At 52.0% G+C, this 24,555-nt stretch overlaps 4 protein-coding genes across 4 annotated transcripts; 2 read left to right on the forward strand and 2 right to left on the reverse strand.

The window, feature by feature from the left end:
• Positions 1-1,320: 1,320 nt before the first annotated feature.
• Positions 1,321-5,176, reverse strand: PHYSODRAFT_330296 (hypothetical protein; the record flags this gene model as incomplete). The annotated part of the gene is made up of 3 exons (XM_009526944.1): positions 1,321-1,560; positions 3,386-3,593; positions 4,917-5,176. The coding sequence occupies 3 exons, from the start codon at positions 5,174-5,176 to the stop codon at positions 1,321-1,323; spliced, it is 708 nt and encodes a 235-aa protein (XP_009525239.1).
• A 1,481-nt stretch (positions 5,177-6,657) lies between these two features.
• PHYSODRAFT_285739 (hypothetical protein) lies at positions 6,658-6,993 on the forward strand (the record flags this gene model as incomplete). The annotated part of the gene is made up of 1 exon (XM_009526945.1): positions 6,658-6,993. One exon carries the CDS (start codon positions 6,658-6,660, stop codon positions 6,991-6,993), a length of 336 nt encoding a protein of 111 aa, XP_009525240.1.
• Positions 6,994-10,659: 3,666 nt separating this feature from the next.
• On the forward strand, positions 10,660-10,995 carry PHYSODRAFT_492929 (hypothetical protein; the record flags this gene model as incomplete). Its single annotated transcript, XM_009526946.1, has 1 exon — positions 10,660-10,995. One exon carries the CDS (start codon positions 10,660-10,662, stop codon positions 10,993-10,995), a length of 336 nt encoding a protein of 111 aa, XP_009525241.1.
• A 6,432-nt stretch (positions 10,996-17,427) lies between these two features.
• On the reverse strand, positions 17,428-22,127 carry PHYSODRAFT_330298 (hypothetical protein; the record flags this gene model as incomplete). Its single annotated transcript, XM_009526947.1, has 11 exons — positions 17,428-17,844; positions 17,917-18,440; positions 18,481-19,381; positions 19,422-19,498; positions 19,540-19,620; positions 19,804-20,398; positions 20,482-20,570; positions 20,612-20,903; positions 20,971-21,423; positions 21,501-21,739; positions 21,773-22,127. 11 exons carry the CDS (start codon positions 22,125-22,127, stop codon positions 17,428-17,430), a joined length of 4,023 nt encoding a protein of 1,340 aa, XP_009525242.1.
• Between the last annotated feature and the right edge of the window lie 2,428 nt (positions 22,128-24,555).

The following is a 24,555-nucleotide window of genomic DNA, read 5'->3' on the forward strand; positions in this document are numbered from 1 at the left end:
ACTCCGATCGAGATGATCGACGAGTTTTAAGATGCAGAGCTGAATTCGCCCTGGCCCGAATATACTTCGCTAAAAGACGGGTCTCAAGGACGCAGAGTGTTTAGATCTCTTCAGTAGGTAAGAAAGACATTAACTGCAATCAGCCTTAAGGTTTATATATAATGATTATTCTCTTGCTACTAACTCGTCAACTAACAGTCAACAAACGTACAGCTAACAGTGAGTTAGTGTCTAGTAAATTTTACTAACAGCAAAACGCCCTACACTAGTTAATTTTGCAACTACCTTGCCTTGGTCCCCTCTGATACACTCTACCAGCTTCTTGGTTCTTCAATGCTTGGATCTGCGCAGCAGTCTTCTGGGTGATCGTGTGTGTAGGCCGCCTCACCCTGCTTACTTGGGTTAAAAAAAAGCAACAACAAAAAAGCAACGCAAACGTTCTAACAAACCACGGTTCTCCCATAAGTGACAACAGTGATCCTCAATTCAAAAACTAACGGCCGGCTAATACGATCGCTAACGACAATAGCAATCCGGTCGTGCTAATCAAATATATATTTCTGCCGGCATTACCGGCTCTTACCGTACCCCGTTTTATTAGTGAACAGGAAGCTTCGTGGCACGTTTTATCTTGGCCTTTGTATAGTGACATTAAAGAGGAAAGTGCGAGGCTCCTGTATTGCGCTTCCGGGCGTGCCCACCCGGGGGAGATCAAAGTTCGTTAGGCACTGCTTTATTGTATTTTGTTTTACTTTGTTGTATTGTGCTTTGCTTTGCTCAGTTGAATTATATTGTACATTTTCCTATTATATTGTGTCGTTCAGGGCGACATGTTGCTTATGTTTAACAGAGATTATTAACTCTTATCAACGAGCCGATCTATTTTATTGGCACCTCGGTAATGGAGGTGCAAAAGCCCTCAGCTAGAGTTCAGGACACGTGCAGTCTAGTGACGAAGGTTGAGCAAGAAAGGTGTAGCGGTTTTCTCTTTACGGGGTCATAAGCTACGGATGCAGCCATCTATTACGGGGGAATTAGGGGCGCAACGTCCTCGATAAAATATGCCTCACTTCCCGGCATTTTCATGGCGGTACTTGCGAGGGGCTAACGGACTGATATGCCTGCTCACTGAATAAGACAATAGACGCCTGTGGGTCTGTTCAACATGACACAACGCAGCCATTTTATACTGTAGTAGAAACGACTTGACAAGAAACATTCGGGGAGATTCGTATTTTAGGCTTATGTGCTAGCTTGTTTTTCTGTGGCAGCCCGCTCATTGCGCTCGGTTTTAGGGTGCCCAACCTCACCACGATCCAATCACTTCTTGGTAGTGGCGTGTTTGATCTTTTCGTAGTTTTCCTTGGCCTTGTCCACAATCGGGTAGTTGAATGCCTTCTTGATGGCATTGGTGACCGCGCGAATGGCTTGCATGCCTGACAGTTGTCGCTCCGGCAGCAATGCGCCATGATCGATGGACGGTTCAGCACGAAGTCGGCGCGCTTGATCCAGTGTCGCGGCGTTGACGTTCAGTGCCAGGAGAGCAAGCAGAGCGATGGCCTTGAGAAGGTAGGAGAAGTTCATACTTGCGTCAGGCGTGGGTCGGGGGGGGGGGGGCTTGTTCGTGGCTGGTTGAAAGCAAGAATGAGCGATGGCGAGCGAGAAGTACCGGCATGTAAAATATGATTGCAGCTACAGCTCGAGAGCGCTGAGCTGCCGTGAAGCTGCTCAAATCAAGATAGATTTAATCACGAGCGCACCCGACGTGGCAGGATCTGGCACCAGCGTTTGGATATAGGGATATAGGAGCAGATTCAGATGGGGTAAATCTTGGGTGCGCTGCGCTTGCGCCAAGACGAGCCCGCACAATTGAGTACGACAATATAGTCTGTCAAAAAAATGCCGTGGGCCGACACGAGAAGTACCGGTCGATGACAATGGATTTCAGGACACAAAACTCCACGATGCCGCCGTCAGAACCCCACCGGATTGGCTTGTACGAGGTGGCGGGGAGGGGGTTGTTGCCCACGCACCTATCGGTAGACCTCCCACTGATAGCAGTAAAGTTGGATTATGACTTTGTATAGTGAAGTACTTCTAACAATTTCGATACATGTGAATTATGGTATGCTAGCAAGAGCATATCAATGAGGACAAGATCATACCAATAACGGAACTGCAACAAAAGAACAAATCCTAACACGGGATAGTGCGGGGTCACCACTTTACAATTGTGCAGACAATATTGCGGTACCCTCTTGTCTTACAGTTACTGCAAGTACTACTGCAGTACGTGGGCTACATTTGAAGTGGAGTCTGCTACACGTCAACATATCGATAACCCCGTTACTTTGCAGATATAGCGTGCGCCGCGTATGGTCTTAAGTGCATTACATGTTAGCAATCCCGTTTTCAGCATAAAATATACTGGCAACTTGAGTATTCCGGGCTGGCCTGTGCGGACAATAATATTGTAAATTATACTGTAGAATGGCTTACTGATAATATGGTAAGTCAGAACTATAGTACTGTAGTACGTATCGTAGAATCTGATTACATACGATCATTCGAGATCGGATATGTAGAGTACATGTATCTTGCCGGAGCTGCGGTGAACCTGATTACGGCGAACCTGATTACGGTGTCCATGGGTAATCTGTTCGTACACCTGTAGTTGGTAAGATGTGCATAGGTTCGATCACGAGCGCGCCCAAAGCGGCAAACATGTGGCATGGTATGGCTGCCATACTGTACATGTAGGCTAACCTCTCGTACCGTATGTGCCCATGAAAAGTTACAAATCCACTGTGACTGCAAGTTACAGTGAAAACAATCACTGGATTTTCCTATGTCGAAAGTGACAGTGAGTCTTTCTAGGGTAGGTGAAAATCTGCCGCTGTGCACTTTCACTGTAAGATTACATTTGTTTTACACTGCTTTGAATTCAAATGACTAGTATTCAATCGTGCAACACAGCACAAATTGTAATACAGTACACTGTACTGAAGACCATCAACAAAGTTACAACGTGCAACGGGCACAACAACCCCAGCAATCCCTGCCAACTGTTTTGCGGAATACTGGAGGTGATAGGACTGCCGACGGGCTTGAGCTCATGAGCTGCATCTACCAGGTCTCGCTTCGTATTAAATATGACTATAACTAGTATAGCAGCATACTCACGGCGAATTTTCGCCCCGGTTGCTAGAGGACATTGCGTCGGAAAATGTTGTATCCTAGCTTCACCGCCCCCAAGTATCCTATACACACTCATACTTTTACTAAATTGGTTTCAAAAATATATGCACGAAGTGCCGGGTTTGCATCAGATTTTATTGAAATGACTGGGCTTGGAGTTTAATATGGAAAACGGTATAGGCAGCACGGGGATCGATGCCACGAGCGAGCGCAGCGAGCACTGGTAGACAGCGCTCGTGTTCCCGACGTTGCCCACATGCTGACCAGCTAGAACTTGCATGTCGGAGTCATCAGTCGCCGCCATAAATGAAGACAGGAATGCCCTGTGAGTAAGCCGTCTCTCACGTTTCGACGCCTGCTCAACCAGTTTATCTGGTTGCTCCTGGCCCGTCACACTCCGATCGAGATGATCGACGAGTTTTAAGATGCAGAGCTGAATTCGCCCTGGCCCGAATATACTTCGCTAAAAGACGGGTCTCAAGGACGCAGAGTGTTTAGATCTCTTCAGTAGGTAAGAAAGACATTAACTGCAATCAGCCTTAAGGTTTATATATAATGATTATTCTCTTGCTACTAACTCGTCAACTAACAGTCAACAAACGTACAGCTAACAGTGAGTTAGTGTCTAGTAAATTTTACTAACAGCAAAACGCCCTACACTAGTTAATTTTGCAACTACCTTGCCTTGGTCCCCTCTGATACACTCTACCAGCTTCTTGGTTCTTCAATGCTTGGATCTGCGCAGCAGTCTTCTGGGTGATCGTGTGTGTAGGCCGCCTCACCCTGCTTACTTGGGTTAAAAAAAAGCAACAACAAAAAAGCAACGCAAACGTTCTAACAAACCACGGTTCTCCCATAAGTGACAACAGTGATCCTCAATTCAAAAACTAACGGCCGGCTAATACGATCGCTAACGACAATAGCAATCCGGTCGTGCTAATCAAATATATATTTCTGCCGGCATTACCGGCTCTTACCGTACCCCGTTTTATTAGTGAACAGGAAGCTTCGTGGCACGTTTTATCTTGGCCTTTGTATAGTGACATTAAAGAGGAAAGTGCGAGGCTCCTGTATTGCGCTTCCGGGCGTGCCCACCCGGGGGAGATCAAAGTTCGTTAGGCACTGCTTTATTGTATTTTGTTTTACTTTGTTGTATTGTGCTTTGCTTTGCTCAGTTGAATTATATTGTACATTTTCCTATTATATTGTGTCGTTCAGGGCGACATGTTGCTTATGTTTAACAGAGATTATTAACTCTTATCAACGAGCCGATCTATTTTATTGGCACCTCGGTAATGGAGGTGCAAAAGCCCTCAGCTAGAGTTCAGGACACGTGCAGTCTAGTGACGAAGGTTGAGCAAGAAAGGTGTAGCGGTTTTCTCTTTACGGGGTCATAAGCTACGGATGCAGCCATCTATTACGGGGGAATTAGGGGCGCAACGTCCTCGATAAAATATGCCTCACTTCCCGGCATTTTCATGGCGGTACTTGCGAGGGGCTAACGGACTGATATGCCTGCTCACTGAATAAGACAATAGACGCCTGTGGGTCTGTTCAACATGACACAACGCAGCCATTTTATACTGTAGTAGAAACGACTTGACAAGAAACATTCGGGGAGATTCGTATTTTAGGCTTATGTGCTAGCTTGTTTTTCTGTGGCAGCCCGCTCATTGCGCTCGGTTTTAGGGTGCCCAACCTCACCACGATCCAATCACTTCTTGGTAGTGGCGTGTTTGATCTTTTCGTAGTTTTCCTTGGCCTTGTCCACAATCGGGTAGTTGAATGCCTTCTTGATGGCATTGGTGACCGCGCGAATGGCTTGCATGCCTGACAGTTGTCGCTCCGGCAGCAATGCGCCATGATCGATGGACGGTTCAGCACGAAGTCGGCGCGCTTGATCCAGTGTCGCGGCGTTGACGTTCAGTGCCAGGAGAGCAAGCAGAGCGATGGCCTTGAGAAGGTAGGAGAAGTTCATACTTGCGTCAGGCGTGGGTGGGGGGGGGGGCATGTGAATTATGGTATGCTAGCAAGAGCATATCAATGAGGACAAGATCATACCAATAACGGAACTGCAACAAAAGAACAAATCCTAACACGGGATAGTGCGGGGTCACCACTTTACAATTGTGCAGACAATATTGCGGTACCCTCTTGTCTTACAGTTACTGCAAGTACTACTGCAGTACGTGGGCTACATTTGAAGTGGAGTCTGCTACACGTCAACATATCGATAACCCCGTTACTTTGCAGATATAGCGTGCGCCGCGTATGGTCTTAAGTGCATTACATGTTAGCAATCCCGTTTTCAGCATAAAATATACTGGCAACTTGAGTATTCCGGGCTGGCCTGTGCGGACAATAATATTGTAAATTATACTGTAGAATGGCTTACTGATAATATGGTAAGTCAGAACTATAGTACTGTAGTACGTATCGTAGAATCTGATTACATACGATCATTCGAGATCGGATATGTAGAGTACATGTATCTTGCCGGAGCTGCGGTGAACCTGATTACGGCGAACCTGATTACGGTGTCCATGGGTAATCTGTTCGTACACCTGTAGTTGGTAAGATGTGCATAGGTTCGATCACGAGCGCGCCCAAAGCGGCAAACATCTGGCATGGTACGGCTGCCATACTGTACATGTAGGCTAACCTCTCGTACCGTATGTGCCCATGAAAAGTTACAAATCCACTGTGACTGCAAGTTACAGTGAAAACAATCACTGGATTTTCCTATGTCGAAAGTGACAGTGAGTCTTTCTAGGGTAGGTGAAAATCTGCCGCTGTGCACTTTCACTGTAAGATTACATTTGTTTTACACTGCTTTGAATTCAAATGACTAGTATTCAATCGTGCAACACAGCACAAATTGTAATACAGTACACTGTACTGAAGACCATCAACAAAGTTACAACGTGCAACGGGCACAACAACCCCAGCAATCCCTGCCAACTGTTTTGCGGAATACTGGAGGTGATAGGACTGCCGACGGGCTTGAGCCCATGAGCTGCATCTACCAGGTTCCGCTTCGTACTAAATAGGAGTATAAATAGGACTAAAATTTTAGTCCACGTAGTGCATCAGAACTCTGGCTCAAGTTCTAAAGAGGCTTCCATACGCTCGGGCCTTTGGTGGGCACCTCGTACTTCTATACGGGAAGCAGCATGTGCAAAGTACATGAGCTGATTCGGCATTTCTACTTGAGATAGCAATGCAGAACTGCCAATCAAGTACTTTACCGCGCGTATGAGAAAAACGACAACACCGATCTTCGGAAGTGAAATACAGTTCAGTCCGAAGTTGAAGTTGAACTCGGGAGTTAGGTGTGGTGTTATCTTGTACCCAGGCGTCTCCGGACTCGGAGGGATTTCATTTCCGAAGTTGCGTCGAGTGAACCACTGGCCGCAGGCACTATTTAAAGTTCCTAGCTAGAAAACAACTGACGGGAGTATGCGAGTCTGCTGGGCCTTGTTCTTAGCAGTAGCGTCAATCGCGACCTGCGTCAACGCGACAGCGGATAGTATCGCTCGAAGCCACGTCAAGACGCTGAAGACTCCCTCCACAACATCAACGGATCTCCATCAAGATTCTGTCAACTATAAGCGCTTTCTTAGGTCCGACAAGGCCAACGTCGAAGATGAGGAGGATCGGTTGTACACGCTAATCAAGGCGAGGTTTGGTCCATACGTCGACTACCTCAAAACGATCTACAAGGTGAAAGCCAACCAACAAATCGCGAATGCGGCCGCGCGAATTGAGCATAAGCCCCCCCGTTCGATCAGGTAGACGACGCAACGAGTTTGTCGACGATAAGAGCGGCTGAGCAAGAACTGGAAGAGCGATTTAGTTGGTGAAGTGCGCGAGGGGCCGTCATGCCAATGTATGGCATACAATTGGGTATCAGGTAGCGTCATCGGCTGCATCATCGTCGGATTATACTGTAGCGCAATGTGCCTGCCTGGCCATGGAGTAGCATAAACTTACCTTGGAATAATATGACCCGAACCATTGTCAATAAACTAAGTTTGCAACAAGCAGTCAGGCATAGGATCTATGCCGTTCATTTGGTTAAGGTCAGCAAGAAGGTACCTTGCTTGAGAGGCATGGTGCGCCGAGTGGCAACCCCTGTCAGGGATGGTGGATGGGTTAATATTGCAACTACCTTGCCTTGGTCCCCTCTGATACAACACTCTACCAGCTTCTTGGTTCTTCAATGCTTGGATCTGCGCAGCAGTCTTCTGGGTGATCGTGTGTGTAGGCCGCCTCACCCTGCTTACTTGGGTTAAAAAAAAGCAACAACAAAAAAGCAACGCAAACGTTCTAACAAACCACGGTTCTCCCATAAGTGACAACAGTGATCCTCAATTCAAAAACTAACGGCCGGCTAATACGATCGCTAACGACAATAGCAATCCGGTCGTGCTAATCAAATATATATTTCTGCCGGCATTACCGGCTCTTACCGTACCCCGTTTTATTAGTGAACAGGAAGCTTCGTGGCACGTTTTATCTTGGCCTTTGTATAGTGACATTAAAGAGGAAAGTGCGAGGCTCCTGTATTGCGCTTCCGGGCGTGCCCACCCGGGGGAGATCAAAGTTCGTTAGGCACTGCTTTATTGTATTTTGTTTTACTTTGTTGTATTGTGCTTTGCTTTGCTCAGTTGAATTATATTGTACATTTTCCTATTATATTGTGTCGTTCAGGGCGAGATGTTGCTTATGTTTAACAGAGATTATTAACTCTTATCAACGAGCCGATCTATTTTATTGGCACCTCGGTAATGGAGGTGCAAAAGCCCTCAGCTAGAGTTCAGGACACGTGCAGTCTAGTGACGAAGGTTGAGCAAGAAAGGTGTAGCGGTTTTCTCTTTACGGGGTCATAAGCTACGGATGCAGCCATCTATTACGGGGGAATTAGGGGCGCAACGTCCTCGATAAAATATGCCTCACTTCCCGGCATTTTCATGGCGGTACTTGCGAGGGGCTAACGGACTGATATGCCTGCTCACTGAATAAGACAATAGACGCCTGTGGGTCTGTTCAACATGACACAACGCAGCCATTTTATACTGTAGTAGAAACGACTTGACAAGAAACATTCGGGGAGATTCGTATTTTAGGCTTATGTGCTAGCTTGTTTTTCTGTGGCAGCCCGCTCATTGCGCTCGGTTTTAGGGTGCCCAACCTCACCACGATCCAATCACTTCTTGGTAGTGGCGTGTTTGATCTTTTCGTAGTTTTCCTTGGCCTTGTCCACAATCGGGTAGTTGAATGCCTTCTTGATGGCATTGGTGACCGCGCGAATGGCTTGCATGCCTGACAGTTGTCGCTCCGGCAGCAATGCGCCATGATCGATGGACGGTTCAGCACGAAGTCGGCGCGCTTGATCCAGTGTCGCGGCGTTGACGTTCAGTGCCAGGAGAGCAAGCAGAGCGATGGCCTTGAGAAGGTAGGAGAAGTTCATACTTGCGTCAGGCGTGGGTGGGGGGGGGGGGGGGGGCTTTTTCGTGGCTGGTTGAAAGCAAGAATGAGCGATGGCGAGCGAGAAGTACCGGCATGTAAAATATGATTGCAGCTACAGCTCGAGAGCGCTGAGCTGCCGTGAAGCTGCTCAAATCAAGATAGATTTAATCACGAGCGCACCCGACGTGGCAGGATCTGGCACCAGCGTTTGGATATAGGTATAGGGATATAGGAGCAGATTCAGATGGGGTAAATCTTGGGTGCGCTGCGCTTGCGCCAAGACGAGCCCGCACAATTGAGTAGTCTGTCAAAAAAATGCCGTGGGCCGACACGAGAAGTACCGGTCGATGACAATGGATTTCAGGACACAAAACTCCACGATGCCGCCGTCAGAACCCCACCGGATTGGCTTGTACGAGGTGGCGGGGAGGGGGTTGTTGCCCACACACCTATCGGTAGACCTCCCACTGATAGCAGTAAAATTGGATTATGACTTTGTATAGTGAAGTACTTCTAACAATTTCGATACATGTGAATTATGGTATGCTAGCAAGAGCATATCAATGAGGACAAGATCATACCAATAACGGAACTGCAACAAAAGAACAAATCCTAACACGGGATAGTGCGGGGTCACCACTTTACAATTGTGCAGACAATATTGCGGTACCCTCTTGTCTTACAGTTACTGCAAGTACTACTGCAGTACGTGGGCTACATTTGAAGTGGAGTCTGCTACACGTCAACATATCGATAACCCCGTTACTTTGCAGATATAGCGTGCGCCGCGTATGGTCTTAAGTGCATTACATGTTAGCAATCCCGTTTTCAGCATAAAATATACTGGCAACTTGAGTATTCCGGGCTGGCCTGTGCGGACAATAATATTGTAAATTATACTGTAGAATGGCTTACTGATAATATGGTAAGTCAGAACTATAGTACTGTAGTACGTATCGTAGAATCTGATTACATACGATCATTCGAGATCGGATATGTAGAGTACATGTATCTTGCCGGAGCTGCGGTGAACCTGATTACGGCGAACCTGATTACGGTGTCCATGGGTAATCTGTTCGTACACCTGTAGTTGGTAAGATGTGCATAGGTTCGATCACGAGCGCGCCCAAAGCGGCAAACATCTGGCATGGTACGGCTGCCATACTGTACATGTAGGCTAACCTCTCGTACCGTATGTGCCCATGAAAAGTTACAAATCCACTGTGACTGCAAGTTACAGTGAAAACAATCACTGGATTTTCCTATGTCGAAAGTGACAGTGAGTCTTTCTAGGGTAGGTGAAAATCTGCCGCTGTGCACTTTCACTGTAAGATTACATTTGTTTTACACTGCTTTGAATTCAAATGACTAGTATTCAATCGTGCAACACAGCACAAATTGTAATACAGTACACTGTACTGAAGAGCATCAACAAAGTTACAACGTGCAACGGGCACAACAACCCCAGCAATCCCTGCCAACTGTTTTGCGGAATACTGGAGGTGATAGGACTGCCGACGGGCTTGAGCCCATGAGCTGCATCTACCAGGTTCCGCTTCGTACTAAATAGGAGTATAAATAGGACTAAAATTTTAGTCCACGTAGTGCATCAGAACTCTGGCTCAAGTTCTAAAGAGGCTTCCATACGCTCGGGCCTTTGGTGGGCACCTCGTACTTCTATACGGGAAGCAGCATGTGCAAAGTACATGAGCTGATTCGGCATTTCTACTTGAGATAGCAATGCAGAACTGCCAATCAAGTACTTTACCGCGCGTATGAGAAAAACGACAACACCATCCTCACAGGATCTTCGGAAGTGAAATACAGTTCAGTCCGAAGTTGAAGTTGAACTCGGGAGTTAGGTGTGGTGTTATCTTGTACCCAGGCGTCTCCGGACTCGGAGGGATTTCATTTCCGAAGTTGCGTCGAGTGAACCACTGGCCGCAGGCACTATTTAAAGTTCCTAGCTAGAAAACAACTGACGGGAGTATGCGAGTCTGCTGGGCCTTGTTCTTAGCAGTAGCGTCAATCGCGACCTGCGTCAACGCGACAGCGGATAGTATCGCTCGAAGCCACGTCAAGACGCTGAAGACTCCCTCCACAACATCAACGGATCTCCATCAAGATTCTGTCAACTATAAGCGCTTTCTTAGGTCCGACAAGGCCAACGTCGAAGATGAGGAGGATCGGTTGTACACGCTAATCAAGGCGAGGTTTGGTCCATACGTCGACTACCTCAAAACGATCTACAAGGTGAAAGCCAACCAACAAATCGCGAATGCGGCCGCGCGAATTGAGCATAAGCCCCCCCGTTCGATCAGGTAGACGACGCAACGAGTTTGTCGACGATAAGAGCGGCTGAGCAAGAACTGGAAGAGCGATTTAGTTGGTGAAGTGCGCGAGGGGCCGTCATGCCAATGTATGGCATACAATTGGGTATCAGGTAGCGTCATTGGCTGCATCATCGTCGGATTATACTGTAGCGCAATGTGCCTGCCTGGCCATGGAGTAGCATAAACTTACCTTGGAATAATATGACCCGAACCATTGTCAATAAACTAAGTTTGCAACAAGCAGTCAGGCATAGGATCTATGCCGTTCATTTGGTTAAGGTCAGCAAGAAGGTACCTTGCTTGAGAGGCAAGGTGCGCCGAGTGGCAACCCCTGTCAGGGATGGTGGATGGGTTAATATTGCAACTACCTTGCCTTGGTCCCCTCTGATACAACACTCTACCAGCTTCTTGGTTCTTCAATGCTTGGATCTGCGCAGCAGTCTTCTGGGTGATTGTGTGTAGGCCGCCTCATCCTGCTTACTTGGGTTTAAAAAACTAATAATAAAAGCAACGCAAACGTTCTAACAAACTACGGCTCTCCCAATCCGGCCGTATGTTTTTGAATTGAGGATCATTATTGTCACTTAGCTAATTCGATCGCTAACGAATATAGCAATCAGGCCGTGCTAATCATATATATATATTTCTGCCGGCATTATCGGCTCTTTCCGTACCCCGTTTTATTAGTGAGCAGCCTTTTATTGTGGCATTATTGAGGCGGGTGAACGCCTTTATCGTCCAGGGTGTATAGCGTACATCCGGTAGGCTTAGTCCCGGGAGTGTTTAGCTTACGGAAACCCGAAACTTACAATGAATATAAGCTCCGGTTGACGTGTGACCTTGTGCAATCCCTATAGGTGTCGTTTATCTTCGGCGGACCGAGTTTCAACCATGGGAATCGCAATTGATCTCGTTCCGGGAGTCCTGAATGGGAGCGAGATCATGAGCAAAGACCTTTTCCAAAATAACCAATATCAATACAGAGTATGTACACACAGTATGCAACCTGTCAATTTAATTTGCACCCCGAATACAGGTAAATTCGGGATGCCCCACGCGCACCACTCCTGAATGTCAGGAGAACAATACAGGTACCTTCTTACCACACGCAATCTACAATCGGGTCCTAGGAGGCGATTGCCACAACCTCCTACAACACAGGGAATATAAAATGCAAGCGCTGAGAGTGTACGCCACAACTGGGAAATGAAACAGGTGTATCAGCCCGAATGGGCAATACTTTTGGGTACCTGAGTTGGCTTGATGATGTAGTGAGAAGTTTTCGGGGGCCTCGGACCAGGCGTTACTCAACACTCGCAACGGGGCTCCGAATGGTACACCCTCTCGTGGGCTCCTAGGCGGTACACTCTCCCGTGAGCGGCGGCTATCCTTAGGCGAATCACGAACCAGGTACTTGTGCACTCGAACGTAAGACAAACTCTGTTGATCTTTATCCTCTTCTCTCTCTCTCTCTCTCTCTCTCTCTCTCTCTCTCTCTCTCTCTCTCTCTCTCTCTCTCTCTCTCTCTCTCTCTCTCTCTCTCTCTCTCTCTCTCTCTCTCTCTCTCTCTCTCTCTCTCTCTCTCTCTCTCTCTCTCTCCTTCTTCTTCTTCTTCGTTGTATACTTCTCTTCTTTTTCGTATGGTCTCGTTACCTTAAGGGCCACGGGATCTTCACGCGGTCTCCTCTGCTCATATCTTCATACACTTGTTCGGGTTCTCTTGGGTCCACTATAACCGGGCGTCGCGGCGCGGCGCACACTCATCAATTGATGTCGGAGGGACTTGGGTGCCTGACCTGGGGATCTGCTGCACTACTGACACATCGAACTCAGAGTGGCTCACTCTCCATAGTGAAACCAATTCACGCTCGGAACTGGCACCATGGTCGCTGACTTGGCACATTCCTGGGCGTTGGTTCATTGGTAGATACATGTAGTGTCTTGAGGCTTCTTCATTCAGGGCAGTCATGGTCCATTCGGGATGGTCGGCACTTGGTCACTCCGGGCGTTGTCCATTCAGGATGATCCTTCATCATTCGGGGTAGTTGCATTCCATTCGGGCTGTTGGTTGTCCATCCAGGCTATCGTCGACTCCACGAGCTTCAGTGGCCACATGGTCTCGCTGGTTGAGGTCCTCAACTCCGTGTCGGGTCCCACTCGGGGTCTCCGTAGTCGCAGTATCCTGGATGTCCATCTTCAACATGGTGGTGGTACCATTCAGGGTGTCGATGGCTGGGTCTACTCGCGTAGCTTCACGCTCAGGCTGCTGGGGATTCGAAGTACCTTGGAATGTCTTGGCCTCGCCAAGAAGGGTAGCTCACCGGGGTACGTTCACCGGGGCACTTCACGGTCTCCCTTCGTCAGACTAGGTCGGGATCGGACTGGGTGCTGCGCACCTCCGGTCAGTTGAGGTAAAACACGACTAGGTATCCATACTCCACATCTACGGAACGTTCCTGCTGTCCGTTCGCCTGGGGTCGGTATGCCAACGTAGCTCGCTGTCGACTACCCAGAAGTTCCCTGAACCGGGTGAAGACTTTACTCATGAACCTGGGATCCTGATCGTGACGCAATAGGGAGCTGGCTCCGAAGCAGCGGAACACCCTCTCCTCATACGCTTCAGCGACATCCTGAGCGGTAGTAGAGCTCATCGGTTTGCACATCACGAATCCCGAAAACGCATCCTGGAACAGGAGCAAGAATGTGTTATCCCGCTCGGACTTCGGTAAGTGGGTCACGAAATCCATCGGGACCACTTCGAAGGGATCTCTGTGCTCAATGTTCCCGGGCGAGGGTCCTGGATTTGGCGGACGCCCCTTGCCACTGGCGCAGTCGGTGCACTCCTTGACGTATCTTTCAACATCAGCGTACATCCCTGGCCAGTAGAACTCCAGCCGGAGTTTCTCGTGAGTCCAAGTTATTTTCTGATGGCCACCTTGGAAATTCTCATGGGCGTAATGCAACATGTCCAGACGGAGTGCTTCCGGTACGACTAGGCGCAATTCGTCGGTCTTGTCGCGAGGTTGGTCCCGACTAGACCTGACCAGTCGATAGAGCACATCCCGAACGTCCAACACAAATAGGTCCGTCCGCTTGGACAACTTGCGGATCTCCAGCCGGGAAAAGTCATCCAGGTCGCCTTTGAGGAACTTCTTCAGATTAATCAACTCGGGATCAGCGTCCTGGTGCACCTTATTCCGGCGCCACCTCTCAGCTTTATACTCAAGCGGATTCATAGACTCACCCTGGTTGCGGTCCTCACGGCTCTGGCTACGAGTTATCGCGGCCATGACCCTGGCTGCCATTGGCAGGGGAGCTGACCCCGGCCCGGAACCAGCATCATCGGGCGCCCCAGTCGTAGATTCCTGACTGGGCTCATCGGGGGGGGGTCGTCGCTTGGGGCCACTTCAGACTTCATGATATGCTCGTGGATCTGAGAAACGCGCCCCAGATGTTCCATCTTATCCGGGTCGTCGATCGTACATGATCCTCCGAGCGCCAGCGTCTTGGACGTCAAGTAATCTGCAGCCTGGTTGTACTCCCGCTTGAGATGTACCAGCCGGATCGAGGTGAAGTTCGGTTTCATCTCCTCCTACTCGGCCAGACGTCGCTGCAGATTTGGCTGGTTGCAGTTAATCAGTCATTGAGCCTATTGGATGACGATCCGAGAGTCTCCGACAACAGCCACATCCGGGATACCCCGGCCGTGGATCATCTTCAACCTATTCAGGAGGCCGAGGTATTCAGCGTCATTCACCGTAACATCATCCAGGATGAAATCTTGCGCGACCAGGAGCTTCCAGCCGGGGAGTTCCCAGATGATACATCCACAACTTCCTCGCCTCGTCGATGTCTTCGCAGCTCCGTCGAAACTCAAGACGTGTCCAGCAAAATTAGCCTCCAGCATCTTCACACTGATCACCGGTGGGGGGGGGTCCCTTGACCCTTGGCCGGGATGAGCGACTCAGCAACCCCGTTCAGGTGCCCACGCGGCGTTATGCCAGTGCCCAGAATCGCGGTCAGGCCGTCTTCGTCTCGCTTCACCTTCTGCACTTCCAAGTCCCAATGGGATAGTATTAACCCCCCCCCGGACATGTCGGCCATCAGCGGTCTTGGGCTTCAACAGCCAGGACAGTACTGAGTACCTGGTGTACACCTTGATCGGGCAACCCTGGACGAGAGCGTTAAACACATCTAGGACCCGCATGACAGCAACCGCCTCCTTCTGGGCGAGGTGGTATCAAATCTCTGCGTCGTTCAGCACGCACCCCGTGAACCCCACAGACTGGATCACTCCATCATACTCCTGGCCGAGGACCGCGCAGGCGGCCCAGCGGTTAGCACGCGGGACAATCACGAATGGCTTGGTCCGGTCGGGGTGTCGCAACAGGGGTGTCGACACAATCTTCCGTTTCAAGATCTCGAATGCCTCCTTCCCCCTTGACAGATCCCGGCCGGACTTCACTTGTTCATACGTAAACACGTACAGGACTACAGCCACAACCGGGAATTCCTCAATGAACTTGTGATAGTAGTTGAGGCTCCCGAGGAACGACTGAACTCTCTTCAGGGTGGATTGGAACGGTAGATCCTGAACGCCCTTCGCGATCTTCGGAGTCGCGCGCAGTCCTTCGGCACTGGTCTCGTGGGAGAGATACGGGATACTCAGCTTCCCGAACTCACTCTTGGGCAGGCTGACAGAGATTGTAATGGGCCTACTTTGGCCCACTACTTTAGCTTACACGTGTGCGCGTGTATGTGAGGAAGCGTAGCTTAGTTTAAATTAGAGTTAATTATACTCGTGCCTCCGAGTATAGATTAATCTAAATAAACGATCCAAATAATGTTTTGGGTTAAAATGAGAACTGCTATTTTTGTTTTATGTTTCTGACTTCCTCTAAATGTAATATTCTAAGTTGCGAATCTGCCAACGACTGGTTGGCAGCATTCCTACGCTATGCATGTCGCTCATTGGCTAAAAGATGCTGCTTTCAGCCAATAGGAATCCGAAGTCTCTATGAACCACCCGTCGTGGTGATCGTAAATGTATGCAGCCTTTGGTGTGTCTACACCAAAGTCGAGAAAGTCTTTCGAACCTCTAACAGACGTCGTGTCTGTTAGAGTTACAAGTGACTGTAGCCACTTGTGCGTGTAACCTTGTTACAGGGATGTTCCAATAGCGGAACCGGAATACCAGCGCATTCAGGTCCTCACACAACTGATCCCAGGTGGGTGCCCCATGCGCAATGTCATCGATGTAGGAACTCCGTCCGAGGACAGGTCCCAGCTGGGACGGCATCGGGATGTTGCGTTGGAACACAGTCATCTGCTCCACCAGGATGGGAACGCTAGCTCCGGCCTTCTCCCGTTCGAGCTCATCCCGGACGGACGAGTCCAAACCGAGGAACGCAAGCACATCCGGGTCCACCTGCTCCTCTTCTTCCCGGGGGAGACGCACGAAACCCCAAAGGCAGTTGTTGATCACCGCCTGATATACGAGTGGGGCGTTCTTGTGTCCAAATGGCATGCGTACCCACTGGAAGTGTCCCAATGGACAGATGAACGCGGAGATTAACTTTGCACGTTCCGTCATCCGGACCGCCCAGAATCCGCTCGCCATGTCCAGACTCATGAACCACATAGCGGCTTCGAATCCAATCAGGAGATCATCGATCACGGGCAACGGGTAGCTAGAAATCCGGATGAACCCATTAACCACCCAGTAGTCGAAGCACATTCGGATGTCCACACCATTCTTCTTGAGAACGATCACAATTGGGGAGGCCCACGGCGACAGCGACATCTCGATCAGGCCCGTTTCCAGCAGCTTCTTCAGAAGCTCGTACACCTTCATCATCAAGTGGGGGGGGGGGGGGGGCAATGGACCTTGGCCGTTGAGCAACCGGTTTTGCGTCACCCACATCCAGGTCACACACCACGCCCCTAGCCGGGGCCGGCGCAGCATTGCCATCCCCAAGGAAGATCTTGCGGTGATACTTGAGTATAGAGCGCAACTTTTGTTCCGCATCCGGGGTAGTCCGTCCGGGCCCTCCAACATCCGCCTTGTCGATATCACATTTAGGACCAGGTCCTTCAGCTCAGGAAGCAAGGCCAATTCGTCACGCAACTGGGACAACAACTTGCCCCCCTCGTGCAGATACACTCCCGCTTCCAGGTCGAGCTCCTCCTGATTGATTCGCATGCATCGATTGTACTCTTCCTCCAGCTTCCGCAGCGGGGTACTGGGCATCGGCGCAGTGGATATGCCAGGCTCTTCCCGGTCGGAATGTCTTCCGAGCGGTCACCATCCAGGTCGGACTCGGCCAAATCAGATGTTCAGGTTCAACTCATCAGAACTCGGATCAGACTCAGCTGCGGCCCCGACATCGCTGTGAGCGTCCTCGACAGTCGGACGTCGACCGGATTAGGCTTCGTTATCATCTCCATCCGAGACTCCCTCGACGGATCCCGCCCGGGGCTCAGTGTTACCCTGCTGGGGCATCACCAGACGGTCCGTCTGGGACCCCGACTCAGGCCATAGGGGAATCCTGGTCGGCCATTCCCGCTGCGGTATTTCTACGGTTGGGGGCTGCCGACTCCACTCGAGCTCGATGTGCTCTTGCTCACGCGCCTCTGCTTCCGGAGACACTGTGTTCTCGTAGATCAGCTGTTGCCACTCCTGATACCGCTTGCTTCCCGGCCGGACAAATCTCCCAAACCGGGGAAAATGTCCGAACTCGACGATCCGGGTCACAGGAGTCCGGTTGTCGATCCACACTCTCTGCTTGGAGATGTTCACCACTTTCACCGAAGACGCCAACGACTTGGTAGCATACACGATCTTGGTGACTCAACGATCACCCGGGCCGGCCCACACAACATTCAGTTGGGGGTTGCTCTGGCCGTACCTGACCTTCACGATCGCATGTTCCCCCGGACGGAGATAAATCCCCTCATCTGGGGTTACCGGGAGATCCAAGCCCACTCTGTCGCGGCGCGGACCGTCACACATCACAACAGTTTCTTCGTCCGGGAGCTGCACTAGTCCTTCTCGCACGCTCAACCGCACTCCAGCCGCATAGATGAAGTTCATCCCCAGAAGTACTTCCAATCCTTCGCCGATATTCGCTAGCCAGACACTCATCACATACACCACGCGGAATCCCAGAGTGATCTTCACCCGGGCGTACGACGTAATGTTCGTGGGAGCACCTCCTAATCCGGACACCCTGATCGGCTCCGGCAACATCCGGAATTTCAGCTTGAGCCTACGCGCAAGGTCCAAGCTAATCATGCTTCCAGATGCACCAGTGTCCAAGCGTATCCTCGTTCGGAGATCGTTCACCGCCCCATGCACTATCGTCACTTCATGATTCTCTTCAGGCTCGTGATCCTCCCACCATCCGTATCTCTGTCCGGACTGTAGGATGACTTCGACTTGGTCATCGCCATCCGGGTTTCTCCTCAGCCAGGGTACTCCGGCTGGACTCCTTCGACTCCGCTTGGGACGGCTTGGCTTCTTCAACTTCATCCTCGAAACACACCCGACCTTCAGATTCGTAGCCGGACTCCCTCCCCGTCCGAAGTTGCAACAAACGCACGGCGCCTCGGCTTGAAACGGGAATCCTGGATGTTGCCCGCTCGGAAGTCCCGCCTGGGCGGTGGCGTATCATACCCCCATCCACGTTCAGGTCCTCCTGCTGCTCCAGGATGTCTTCGAGGTCGTCTAGGCTGTGGATCTTCTGGTTAGCCAGGATGGCCTTCAGCTGGGAGTCCCTGAGGTTCTTCAGGAAACGCTTGACGTGTTGCTTGCGTTCCTTCTTGGACTTCCGGTACTTGATCCCCGCCTTGACTGCAGCCTCGTTCAGCCTGTAGAAGAACTCCATCGGGGTCTCAGACGTCTTCTGCCGCATGGTATAGTACCGTTCAGACTCCGATGTCCGAAGCTTCAAGTACTTGCGACGGAACTCCTGGACGAAGCGTTTCCAATTGCTCTGGACGTGCTTCTCCAGCTGGCCGCGCCAATTCCGGACGACAGGCGACAACTTCATCTTGAGCGCTCGAACCTTGGTCTGGTCGGACCAACCACCCTGGACGGAAATGTTGGTGAACTTCTCCCACCAGGTACGTCGATCTCCCAACGGGGCCTTCTCATCGAACTGACCCAGCATGCTGGAGTTGACATACCGGCGGAACGTCCAGGAGGTCTTGCCATCCCCAATCGTAGTTGACTCCACGGTCGGTGTAGTGTCCTCATCGTCCAGGCTATCGTCCGAGCTGGAGCTGTCATCATCCGAGCTCGAGGAACTGGAGCCTGAATCCGGGGACGAGTCGCGATCCCGGCGGCGTTCCTTGTGCGGTGCCTTCTTGCGATCGTCCTTCCTGGGCGGGTCCTTCTTTAGCTCCGTTCTTCCTCACCGCCGTCTTGGTCCCCGGACGGGAGGTCCCCGTCGGGGCAACCTGCGTCGCCGTAGTAGATCGGTGCGCCGCATTAACTGTGGCCGGACCACGGTCGACCTAAGAGTCCTTGCTAGACGCGCGACGTCGGCTTCCGGCAGTGTCGCCAGTAGCTGTTCCCAACCGGCTTCGGTCGTGTTCTTCTGTCCCGGCTGTGCACCTGCGACCGTTGCGTTTCCCGTGATTACGCCCGTTGCCCGTTCAGGGTTGTCACTTCCCATTTGTATGGGAGTTGCCCGATTAGGGTCGGATGTTCCCCGTTCAGGTTGGGCTTGGGCAGATGTTGCTTGAAGGTCACGTATCTGTCCCACATGGAAACGCTGGATATTCTGAGCAGACTTACGTTCCTGCGCACGCACGACTTCCGAAGCCTGTAGCCTGGCTGCCAACGCGGCCAGGTCCTGCTGGGCCTGCCCGACCCGGGCGGCCATCTCGGCGGCGTGCTTCGCGTCGGCTTCAGCTAGCTGTCGGCGGATGTACTCCGCGGCGGCTGCCTCCACACGCTCATTCTCGGTCCGCGCAGCTTCAAGACGAGCGGCTTCGACGTTGGTCTCGGCCGTCAGGGACTGCGAGGCGGCCTGGGACGCCTGGGCGTAGACCTCATGCAGGTGTCGCTCAAGCTCCTGGGCCCGTCGCTCGGCTTCGCGTGCCTCCCGTTGGGCTTTGGCCAGAGCAAGCCCGGCTTCGGCATCCCGACCGGGGTCCTTCCCGGTCGACACAGCTTCGACAGCTCGGCACCAAGCTGCTGGACCTGGTGGAAGGTCGACACCGCCATCTCCGCCATCCCCGATTGGGCCGACAGGCTTGTCCGTCCGGACCGGGTGGACCGGTACGAGCGCCTGGATCGACTCGAGCACCTGGATGGGGATCGGTCTCGTGATGACCTCCGGGTTGAACGTCGGCCGCGACGCCGAGCATCTCCATCCGAGTCCGAGCCACTCGACAGCGAGTCATACCTTGAGCGTCGATACGTCTGGGACCTCGTTGACGTGCGCGTTCGGGATGTCGCCCGGCTGGCCACCTCGCCCAAGCGTGCCAAGTTGGCATCAGCCTGATCGAGGGTCGGCTCTCGTTTGGGGACTACTTCACGCGTCACGTAGAACCCCACGTCTCCTGCGCCAACCGACACACCTATCAGACCCCGGGCGGACATCGCCAAGATCCCAACTGGGGCATCGGCATGTGCGACGCAGCGCTGTACCCGAGCGTCGAGATCGACGAGTCCGAGGTGGAGTTCCTGGACACGTACGGCTCGGACGTCGCGCCGTAGGAAGCCCGGTCGGAGGTGCCAACTATGCTCGGGACAGGGTCCGAAGTTGCACCTCTGGCCGGGGCATCCCGGGCGGACCCCTCAACCGACGGAAACTCGGACGGCAGCGACTCGAACTGGGACGGCGGAGATGCAAGAGAGCTCTCGGCCCTCGGTGGCGCATGCTGCGGACGCTTGGGAGCTGGACGACCCGCTCGGACTCCGGATGGGATGAAAACCAGTCAAGCGTAGGCGTAGGACATATGTCCGGCCCAGTAAGATTTCGTAGTCGTTTATCAATAGATCTCCATCCGCGTCTTTCGCGTGGCAATCCATGATCGGCGGCTTCTCTGTCTTCGCTTGGCCCTCTAACGCTGGCAGGACCTTGAACGTCGCTCCGACGACCAGCTCGCGCCACTCGATGAGCTCGACCGCAAGCAGTCGCTGGACATCTCCGACCAGGGTCCGGATGGACATCGGCGCCAACTTGGACACTCGCATCTCCACCCAGGCCGGTACCACGTTGACGAACTGGAACCCGTCCTCGAACAGGAGCGTCTGCAGGACCGCAACGCACTCCCGCGAGTCCAGCAACCCGGTTGGGATCTGGACCCCGGCCAGGTCCTGGGCAGTCGACAAGTCTCGCCGGCTGGGTGCCAGGTCGGCCAACCAAACTTTGACCGGGTCCTGCGAGGCCACCTTGGACGCCAGGTACTTGGGCGTCGCAAGTGTCGCGGTCAACCACCGCACGGAGTCCCGTCCGGACGGGACTCCGGCCAGGCGTACTCCACATTCGGCGGAAGTGTGAACCCAGGCCGGGCTCTCTCCCACCGAGACGTCTGCAACGCCGCGTACGTCTTTGCCGCTTGGACACTTGAGTGCTCGGCCGGCAACTCCACCGGCGGGTTACCCCGGCTGGCCTTCACCGAGAGTTGGGTCACCGCCTTCGCAGGAACGGCGGCCGGCTTCTCCTCCTCGGCAGACAGCGTCGGCTTGGGTTCAGCGGACACTTGCGCGTTCGGCTGCACATCTTGGCCAGGCAGAGAGGAGTCCGAAAATCAACCCTCCGCCTGGGGCTCATCCACGTCGGCGCCTCCCTCAGACGCCTGGTTGGGTTCACCCTGACCGGGATCCCCCTCAGCGGTCTTCGGCTCATCGCCCGCGTCAGCACGTTCGGGTTCGCCGTCCTTCGATACTTGATGCGCGTCATCTGGGACGGCCGGCTCGGGTGCCGGCTGGACTTGGTTCGAAAACCCATCTCCGGCCAGGGCCGCCTTCCGCTTTTCAGCGTTAACCCTCTGAGCATTGCGTTGAACCTCTTCCAGGATCGGTTGCTCCTCGGGCGGCAGCCCCGCCGCACGACGCGATTGACGCGACGCCTCTCCGCGTCCTCGTCCTCCGCGCCCTCCTTCGCGCATGTCGCCTTGCTTAGCTGTCATAGACGCTAGTTAGGAATGTTAGCACACCTCACATTTATAAACTTACAAAATATAAACAACTCCGGTGAAATCCCTGGTTCGAATCCGGGCACGCGCACCAGCTGAGGCGAGGCGGGTGAACGCCTGACCACCCAGGTGTATAGCTTGGCGCGTCCCGGGTGTAGACTCCCGAATGGGGTGCACCCAGAACAAACCCTAGTCGGAGATAGTACACCTAGATGTACACTCCAACCGGGGTGGTGTGTGTCCTTGTGAACAATCCCTGTGGGTTCGTTTGTCTTCGTAACCAGGGGACTTCAAATGTGGATGAGTTGTCTTGATACTTGTAGGTCGCTTGGTAGCAGGGCAGAACGTAACCTTCCTGGACGTCGCCTCTGACAGCCCTCAGATAACGAAACAATACAAACAGATACAGAGTTATATACAAACACGTAGCCCTTCCTTACTATTTTGGACCGTGAAAGGGTCGGTCACTACTCCAGTCAACTCCAGCCGGACTCCGGGATACTGGTCAATCCCGGACGGCTTTGGCTCACGCGCACCACCCTTAAATACTGAGGGAAACTACCACAATCAATTACCTCCTATCACACAATAGCTCTTAAATCAATACTTCCCACCCGGGGTGAAATGGTAATCAATACTACGAAATGCGGGGCCTTCCTGGTCTGGACGAGCTGAACTGCAACTAGGAAAAGAAATGGGATGGATCAACCTCGGGTTGTCGCCTGGTACTCACCCCAACTTGGACTGGACTTTGTTGCGGGAGCTCGACCCAGACGTCACAGTTGCTGGGCCCTCACACGTAGACTTGGTCGGTCCTCCGGGAATGCACGTCCGGTAGGCTGCTCGGACTCACTTGCGCGATCCTTGGCAAAACGAACTCTGTTTATCTGTTATCTGTGGTCTCTCTGCCTGTCTGGCTATCTTCTGTCGATCTTTAAATGCAGTCCATCTTGACTTATCTTCACTATGATCTTGTCGCCGTAATCGTCCGCGGTCCATCGTAGCATACTTCCAGCAAGTATAATCGTCACTGGGTACGCAAGCGAAGTTCAATGTTCCACGGAATCCGAATAGATCTTGGCTGGTCGACTTGGGCGGTCGAAAACATCTTGTACTTGATATTCCGGACGCCTGCCAAAAGTGGAGTAACTTTCCGCATAAGCCGACTTAAGAAATTTTATATTTGCCAGGCGTAGATTTCGCCTCAGTAAACGAAGGGCCACTTCGCCCCCTCATCGTGCAACTGCATAAACGTTATCTTGAATAAAGTATACCCCACCTTTTTACAGCAACTTGCTGGCAACCCCCCCGACCTTTCACACATATCGACCTCTGCACAATTTATATTTAGAGACGAATTTAGAGAAACACTTTATGTCGATTGAATGTCACTTTTGGGAGGCACCCACTGTATCTTCACATCTGGGATGGTATCTTGGTGTCTTGGTATCTCCATCCGGGGTTTATGATTATCTCCAAACGGGATTACACTCCACTTGGGCTTCACGTCCGGGATGTCTTGGACAGCTTCACGGTTTCTGGGTCTTCACTCTATCTGGCCGGACTCATCTTGCGTTGTACAGTGCACCAAGAGCAGGCGGCCTCCAGTCGGAGGCACTTCCACGCTCCCTTGGGCTATGCCTCTCGTTCGGTACTTGGTTCCATCCGGGTCCGCTCCTCGGGACATCTCCATCCGGCGTCACCAAACCTTGTACACTGCCAACGCGAGTCAGGCCGGGATCCGCTTTTACCATACGCCACGTGTCACTGCCCCCCCCCCCCCCTCTTCCATAGTGAGCCTCTGAGCCAACCAATCACAGGCGCGGCTCGGGGAATCCTCGAAAATCTCCAATCCCATCGTGTCAACTGATTACCATTTCACCCCGGGTGGAGTAGCCCCGGGTGGGAAGTATTGATTTAAGAGCTATTGTGTGATAGGAGGTAATTGATTGTGGTAGTTTCCCTCAGTATTTAAGGGTGGTGCGCGTGAGCCAAAGCCGTCCGGGATTGACCAGTATCCCGGAGTCCGGCTGGAGTTGACTGGAGTGTGACCGACCCTTTCACGGTCCAAAATAGTAAGGAAGGGCTACGTGTTTGTATATAACTCTGTATCTGTTTGTATTGTTTGGTTATCTGAGGGCTGTCAGAGGCGACGTCCAGGAAGGTTACGTTCTGCCCTGCTACCAAGCGACCTACAAGTATCAAGACAACTCATCCACATTTGAAGTCCCCTGGTTACGAAGACAAACGAACCCACAGGGATTGTTCACAAGGACACACACCACCCCGGTTGGAGTGTACATCTAGGTGTACTATCTCCGACTAGGGTTTGTTCTGGGTGCACCCCATTCGGGAGTCTACACCCGGGACGCGCCAAGCTATACACCTGGGTGGTCAGGCG

Source organism: Phytophthora sojae (genome assembly GCF_000149755.1).
Source record: "Phytophthora sojae unplaced genomic scaffold PHYSOscaffold_3, whole genome shotgun sequence".
Lineage (NCBI taxonomy): Eukaryota > Oomycota > Peronosporomycetes > Peronosporales > Peronosporaceae > Phytophthora > Phytophthora sojae.